General features: G+C 49.9%; 1 protein-coding gene across 1 annotated transcript; it reads left to right on the top strand.

Moving 5' to 3' along the window:
• Positions 1-711: 711 nt before the first annotated feature.
• LOC135805956 (uncharacterized) lies at positions 712-6195 on the top strand. Its single transcript, XM_065320079.1, has 2 exons — positions 712-5525; positions 5574-6195. The coding sequence occupies exon 1, from the start codon at positions 1206-1208 to the stop codon at positions 5439-5441; it is 4236 nt and encodes a 1411-aa protein (XP_065176151.1). The 5' UTR covers positions 712-1205; the 3' UTR covers positions 5442-5525; positions 5574-6195.
• Positions 6196-8501: the final 2306 nt, after the last annotated feature.

Below are 8501 nucleotides of genomic sequence, written 5' to 3'. Positions count from 1 at the left end.
ATTGCCTTAGCATTTAGCTACGTACATGAAACGCAGCGTTACAACGTATGTACCGGCATATATAATTGGTGGAACCATTCTTTTTGACCTTTGTGCTCTTCTTGGTATAGATGGGTCCACTCGGTCTTGGTACTGGTAGGGTTGATGTTGAGGTTCCACTCTTTGATTTTGAACACTACCTCTGCCTCTGTTAGTAGTGTCATAGCCGGCTAGTAATACTAGCCATGCTGTAAAATAAAAGAGTCAGTGGCAGTATGCTTCACTGCATGCTGTCTGCTGCTGTATTCAAGAATTGACAGCTCGAATCTTATCTTGACTTGAGTGAGCTCTTACCTAAGTCCTTGTCGACATGTCACTTATTACCCACAAAGTAAGTTAGTTGAGTAAACATGGTAAAACATGGTAAACGGGCAGAGGTAGACACTACTACTAGCCCATACAAACAGTCGATCCACCGCGGTCCGTGACGGACTTCCAGCGCGCGGAGTCTACAACACAAGACGTCGCCCAGCCGTGTCGGTGTTACATGATCCGTAGATCTACCATGTACTTAGCGATACATAGTCATTGTTGTTTCTAGTTTTTTCTTTATTGTTTACCCTGCATGCATGCATGGCTGTAGGAGTGTAGTAGTGTAGATCTACTCTGCGCTGCGTCGGTAAAGTAACTAATATTAGTATTACTTACTTACTACTAGTAGTAGTACTGTAGTTAGTTTCAGCCTAGCAAGCAGACTACTCGCAGGATACATTGAGTGTACTGCAAGAGTACTCGTAGAGTCCTCTGCTGAGTCTTCTCGACTCCAGAACGCGCGCAGCTCGAGCTCGACGGGTTGGGTTGCGATACAAGCGTTTGCAAAAGCGAACGTTATTATTCAACAAGTAAAAATGCTGGTTTTTCTTGCCTGAGTCGTTCGCTTGGAGTTCTTCGACTACAATTTTTGTGGTGCATGCCGCGCCGCGTTGTAGTTTGTGTTGGCGAGTAAGTTGTTTACATTACAAGTTACACCGGCTCCGTCATGGACCAGTTTTCACTTTTCAGTCTTCGTAGGTCACAGTGCGAAGAAACCCGGAGAGCTGACGACTGGTGTTTGGCACTCGTGACTCAGTGACATTCGGCTTCGGTCATGGGGAAGAATGTGACATAGTTTACTCGTTTCGTACTTGTTGCCACGTGTATGGCCTTATGGCGTGAAGGACGCAAGCATGGGAGAATGGCAAGCTTCAGCCTTGTTGTGGTTGGAACCGTACCTGCAAAGGAGACTGCGGCAACATGGACTCGTCATGGATTTGTTGGACTACTTTGTATCGCACCAGGTCCTGGACCTTCATGGCATCGATTACCAAACATTAGCCGATAAGCAGCTGAGCAATCCGGACAGAGTGAAGAAGATGGTAGGAGTGTTAGCTGCGTTGTGCCGCGACTCCGGCCGGCTGCTGCCACCGCGGCCACGGAGTTCTGAAGTGGACGTGTTCGACAAGTTTTGCAGTGCAATGCGGCATGTCGGACACAAAGATCTTGTCGACCTGCTGCAAGCCAAAGCCGCCGTGGACAAAGAGAGTGGTGGCTATGACTTTGGGCGTGCGCGGCAGCCTGCAGTGTCGCCGCCCCTGCCCCCGGAGGAGGCTCCCTCCCATGCAGTGACCTGGTCATATCCAGGCTACAGTGTGCTACGAGTGCCGGTGGATGAGACAACTACTTGCCGCTCCGTGCATCCCGGCGGTGTCTCTGCTACTCTGCTGCCTGTGGAGGAGACTCCGGTGCTAGCACACTCTGGACGTGGTTGCATCACAGCCGTGCCTTCCAGTGACCAGGCGATACCAGTACCAACACCTGTCTATGCGAGGATGTGCAATCATGCTGTCACAGCAATTGCCAGTCCAGAGTCACCACTGTGCGGAGAGTACATTTACAGTCCTCAGAGTCCAGGAACAGCAGTACCTGTGGAGGAGACAATGGAGCAGGGAATTACCACTGAGTCCCATGGGAATACGCATGCCATCCCACCGAGCCAGCTGCTGTCGCCGGAACGTGCGGTGCAGCATTCCCGACCGGCGACTTGTGTTGAGAGGTATCACACGCTGCTGCTTAGCCTGTGCCATGCCGAATGTGAAAGAACAGACGCTCTGCACACGCTGGGTGGATGCACATTCGAATATGTGTGTATGCAGGCTGTACGGCCAAGGGACACTGACTGTCAGCGCGCACAACACCGTGGGTACTTGCAATCCTTAGCTTTAGCCAGAGCTCACCAAGCACAGCAACAGAAACAGGAGCACGAGAGTGACATTCTATTTTCACTTGATGACCCGTCTGTGTTGCTCACAGGGTCGGTTGAGCAGCAGCAGCAGCAGCCAGTGAGCGGACAAGCTGCGATATCTTCAGCGACGACAACAGCTGCACGGGATCTGCCTGCTGGAGTACCTTGTAAGACGATTGTTGTAGGTGAATCCGGCAAGGGCAAAACCATGCTCTGTCAGCGTGTACTCTTTGACTTTCTCCATGGGGCACGTACACGTCTCCGCGATCGGTTTGATTACATCATTCCTATTAGCATCCGAGAGAGCAACAGCCTGTCAACCAGTGACCCTGATGCCTTCCTGGGTCTAAACCACCCTGCACTTGCCTTTAATGAGCAGGAGCGGCAAGCTGTTAAGCAGCACTTGGCGGAGAACTCTTCCCGGATTCTTCTGATTTTCGACGGTATTGATGAGAGCAAGTCGAGCGCTTTCAGCCCTGACTCCGCAGCACATGCATTCTTGCAACGTCGGCAGAGTGTCCTGATGGATGCGTCCGCGCTCATAACAAGCAGGCCTGGCCAGCAGGCATGCCGCATTTCAAAGTCCTGCAACCGGCACTATCGACTTGCTGGCTTCACTGACGCGCAGCTGACCAGGTTTGTTGACAGGCATCTTGGTGCGGAGGCTGGCAAGGTGTGCATATCAAGCCTGGACCTGGCATCACGCCAGCACTTGAAGCAGGCTGTGCAGAGTACTCCGCTACTCGCTGCTATTCTGTGTCAGCAGTTCAGCCTGTCTCAGTCTGTGCCATCAACAACAACTCTCTTTTTCGTGCACTACCTTTGCTCGGCTATTGCACGCCTTGAGCAGCGGCGTCCAGAGGAGTTTGGCACTGTTACTCTATCATGCACTGCCGCAAGCCAGTTCAATGGAGGCCAAGTATTCCAGTGCGGAGAAGAGGTCGGCCTCTACACGGTTGTCGAGCATCATCTGGAGCAGTTCGTCATGACCGACACCAGTAGCCGTTCAGATGCGGTTCATGTTGTCAGTGCATTGCAAGAACTGTACCGCGTGAGCCTTGACGGTTTGCTCTTGGGCCAGCACTCGTTTGATTGCTCCAAGTTCACACGGACGTCAGCGTGGTGGTGCTTGGAACTCGGTGTTCTGGTGTCGGAGAGAGACCATCATCGCTCTCTCTATGGCTATGAAAAGCGCGTTGCCCTGCCGCACCCGACAATACAGGAGTGGTGTGCTTCACGTGCATGCACGTCTGCAGCGGATCTGTCGTCCAGCACGGCGCACTGCTTGATTAGCTTTGGCGTTGCTGAAGAGCGCTGGGGCTTCTGGAAGTTTGTGTTTGGTTCGGCACGCACTGATGACCTGCACGCACTGCTGGCCGGAATGAAGACACAGGGCAGTGAACACTTTGGTGGCCTAATGGTGAAGAAGTTCCGTCTATTTCTAATGGGCTGCCTGCTGGAACATTGTCTGTGCAGCCACGGTGAGATTCCGCACGGTGAGCGGACCTATTCCTCCGCAGCATCTCTCATTGGTGCAGAAGCCATCAATTTCTCCGGTACGGTGCTCGACGATGGTGACATCATGGCCGTCAGCAACATACTGCAGCTACTGCCAGCTGGATGTGCGTGCAGCCTTGATCTGAGCAACTGCATGCTTTCAGCACAGCAGCTCGTGTCTGTCGCGCCGTGGCTGCACAAAGCCAGCAGTGTACAGCTCTCCGGTAACGATCTCAGTGGACCACCTCTGCGCGCCATCGGACACTGCTTGAAGCAGTCATCTGGCGGCCTCCAGTCACTGTGCTTGACATGCACCAGTTTGGTTAGGCCTGGAGAGGACGGAATGGCCCTCGCTGATTGCTTATCACACTCAACACTGACGTTTCTCTCCTTGAAGTCCAGTCAGCTTGGCAATGTCGGTTTGGCAAGGCTTGCTGAATGCATGCCAGATTGCCCAAACCTTGAGCTCCTTTCCTTCGGAGATTGCTCGCTGAGTGAGGGCTGTGGATCCAGTCTGGCTCATATTGTGCGCCGAGTGTCTGGACTCCAGCAGCTGTTTCTGTATCGCAACCGCCTTAGGAACAACGATGCCAGCCTCGTGCTGACGGCACTTTGTTCATCACACTCGCTCATCAAGTGCAACATCGATGACAATCTGCTTGATAATGATATTCTTGGCAGTATGCGTGACTTCTTGCGTGCACGTCATGAGTTGTCACCATTGCTCCTCTCGGCCGCACGCATTGCTAAGTCTGCTGGTGGCCGCAGGCCTCTGTCCCATTGTATCATCAGTATCAGTGGAAACCGAGCCGATCGCCATCTGCTGGATCAGCTTGCGGCTTCTGGGGTTGCCCGCAGTGGTGATGAGGTGTATCTTGGTGGCCTATCCCTGGCAGCAGACTCCGTGCAGCCAAAGAGCATGAAAGCCCTCCTGTCCGAGCACGGTGGAAGCCTGGAAGGCTTTGTGTCAGATGAGTTGGTCGCTGATCTCGGCAACTGTCTAGCTGCAGATGCAACCCTGCGGGAGATCTTCCTCCGGCACAGTCAGCTCAACGACATTGGCATACAAGCTTGGGCAATGTGTGGCCCTAGCTGCTACCAGAACGTGCAGGTTGTCGACGTCGGCTCCAACAACATTGGGCTGAGCGGCGCAGCCGTGCTTGTGGATGCGTTTCGCAACTCTCCAGCACTGCGTTGCCTGCGACTAGACGGCAACCCCATCTTTGCCGGCGGTACAACCACGGTCCAAGGGGAACCCAGTGCAGAGTATGAGCTGCTGTTTGCCGCCTTGTCGGAGCTGAATAACCTCAGATGCCTGACACTGGACAAGACGGATATGCAGGTGTCCGTAGCGGAAAGGCTCATGCTGACGGTGAAGCAGATGTCACCGCTTGTCTTCCTCGGTGTATCGTGTAACGACTTGGGAGACCGCATTGCCGAGCTACTGGTGGAGCACCTGGAATGCGGAGGTTCGCTGGCGATAGTGGACCTGCAGAACAATGGCATCACTGCCACTGGTGTACAGCTGCTAGCGAGTTGCACTGCCATCACTGAGAACATGGAGCATGTCTGGCTGTGCGGGAACAGCCTCTCCGGCCAACGGCTTTGCCGTCCATTGTCCACCACCGACCACGTGTATGACTTTGACTTCCTAACCCACATGGTGGATGAGTGCAGCCAGTGAAGTAAGTACTGAACATGTGCGCTCTATCACCGCTAGGCCCATAGTCTCTATCACCGCTAGGCCCATAGTCTCTATCACCGCTAGGCCCATAGTCTCTATCACCGCTAGGCCCGTAGTCTCTATCACCGCTAGGCTCATAGTCTTGTACAGCTTGGCGCCATGACCTGCGAGTAGCTAGAATGTTGATAACAAATTCAACTTGACCTGAACTCTATCTCAAATAATTCCTTGAGCCACTTAAAGTCATTTCCGACTAGTCTATCATTCTGAAATGCTTCGCTTTGGCACACGCTGTTCCGTTGAGAATGACCACCGTTGTGTTTCCCAGCATGGGACTGTTTTTGAGTGTTCCATATTTCCATGCTCGCAATCCTGCACGAGAAGTTATTGCTGTGTTTGTGTGTGTGTGAGTGTGTATATGTGTGTACACGAATGTGCAAGGCTCCAGAGGCACATATGCCAGGCATACCAGTTCTATCCCATTTCCTAGTTGTTCCAGCCTAGATAAGCAAGTCAAAGTATTTTTTCCTTGCGATTCTTTCAAATTCGATCATGCTCATTGGGGTTTCTTTCTGCTGATTTGTTATACTTCAAGTGCCACTTTTTTTTCATTTCAATATGAAGTCCTGATTCTTTGTCTAGACTCTGCGAGATCCTTTTCCAGAGTGATTCAAAGGCCCCGATATTTTTCTTGTTGAAATAACTGAGTTACGTTTGAATGACAAATCATACTACTAACTTCCCAATTCTTCCATTTTCGCCTTCTTGGCTTCCTCTCTTGGATATTGACACCGGCGGCGCGGTACAGGTAGAATGATAGGAAACATCTTCTAAAAAAAGGGCCCTATATCTACGAACTGCACACCAGAGGAAACTTGTCTTTCCTTGCCTACCCTGCCCTGCCTGAGGCTGGCTTGATTCTGTTGGTTGTTCAAACTATGCGCCTTCGGCATCTTTTCATCATTATTTTGACTATTCGTTCACTGACGAAAGTACATGCACATGTACATGTATCACGAAAACCATGTACCATGTACCATGTACCATGTACCATGTACTATGTACTATGTACTATGTACCATGTACCATGTACTATGTACTATGTACCATGTACTATGTACCATGTACCATGTACCATGTACCATGTACCATGTACCATGTACCATGTACTATGTACCATGTATACGCCCGTCGCAAGAGAAGCACGCAAATCCGCAAATGCACTGGATGTGCACCCACGAAAACCAGTCATCATAGAGTGAACATTGTTCGCACTTGGCCATGGTTATTCCTAACTGGCTACCTCATCGGCATTCCCTTTTCTCTACTTCATTTTCACATACAATGGACATGTACATGTGCATGGCATGATTGGGTCCTATAATTTTTGTTTGTTTGTTTTGATCCCACCTTCCAACCCAGCAAATATTTAGATTTTGATAAAAACGATTCAAAGCCTCTCAATTATTTTGTAATACTTCTAAATATAAGAATAAGAATAATATAATACAGTCAATTTGAAACTCGGATGTTGAGCCATAAATAAATGTAGAAGAGAAAAGGACATATGGATACGCGTTAAGAGTAACTCTCCATCACTGTGACATGATACTATATACAGTCAGAAAGTGCAATAACGGAGATGTGTTGAAGCTAGGTGTCAGGACGTCGAATGTCTCAGTACTCTCTCAGTTTTGTGCCTAGTTATTGCACTTTCTGACTGTATATAGTATCATGTAACATATTGTTACAGTGATGGAGAGTTACTCTTAACTCGTATCCATATGTCCTTTTCTCTTCTACATAATACAGTCAACTTTGCGTATAACGACACTCGGCGGGGCATCAGAAAAGTGTCCTTATTCGCGAAGTCCCATTATGGGTTACAGTTAGATGGGACTTCTGGGGGGGGGGGGGGGAATTCTGTCGTTATTCGCGAATTGTTGTTATATCCGCAGTCGTTATTAGCGAAGTTGACTGTAATTATTCTTTCACACAAAACAAGCTCGGTGCATTGGGTCCTATAATCGTATTGATCATTTTGATCGGTCTGACACCGTGAGTGGGAAATAAAAAAACAGGCACAATTACAACAATGGATCGGGCGACTTTCCCTTTTACTTGGTGGTGTAGCCCGGGTTTGTTTTCTTTTGTTTTTTTTGTAGCCCGGTTCAAACTCCCCGCCCGAGCGTGCTCCGACACGCTCCGCGTATCCGGGCAGTGTGGAAAGCAACGGTGTGGGGCCTGGCTAGCGCGTTTGACAGATTTCGATTTCCATTCCTCAGGAAATTATTGGAGGAATGGAAATAGAAATCTGTCACTGCGGCATAAGACGTACAAAAGCATCACGACGGGGAAGGATCCTGGGGAAGTCCCATTGTAAGAATACAATGACATACATGTGCATCTTGTTGACTACACAATACAGCTACATTGTAGCTAGCTGTTGAGAGCAGCAAGCGTTCCTGACTTCAACAAGAGGTCTCGACTCAAGACCTGCGGTACCGGTAGTAGGCGGGACTACTCTACCAACCGGTTAATTATGGTTGTACTAGTACTTGACAGTTGTACTACTTGTAGCCAGGAACTCTGTTCTCATCTCAACACAGACAGTGTCCTCCGCCTTGTAATGTTACCCCTGCTATCCTCGCCATGTTATCCCCTCCTCTACTGTACCGCTCTTCTGGAGTGGCACTACAGACTTTGTCTACAGTCTGTAGTACTAGTACTACTAGTACTAAAAGTAGGTAGATCCACACCAGCTACTCCATAATCGGAAGGCTTACTCGTAGATCTATGAAGCTGGCATTACTGATTACTGACAATACTGTCAATAGTAAGTTTTTGTTACAGCTGAGTCACCTACAGCAGGCTACACTACTACACTACAGTACATGTACGTGGACACGTGACCCGTGAGTCGTGACCTGCGCCTGCGGGCACCGATCCTGCGTTGCACCTGAGTTCTGGTCTATCTGGATGCATGATCCAGCTGATCTGCTGAGCAGCTTTCCAACTAACTTAGTATTTAGTAAAGTTTAGGCCCAAAAAATTAGTTTC

The sequence above is a fragment of the Sycon ciliatum genome, chromosome 1 (genome assembly GCF_964019385.1).
Source record: "Sycon ciliatum chromosome 1, ocSycCili1.1, whole genome shotgun sequence".
Classification (NCBI taxonomy): Eukaryota; Metazoa; Porifera; class Calcarea; order Leucosolenida; family Sycettidae; genus Sycon; species Sycon ciliatum.
This window is presented reverse-complemented; position numbering and strand designations above follow the sequence as displayed.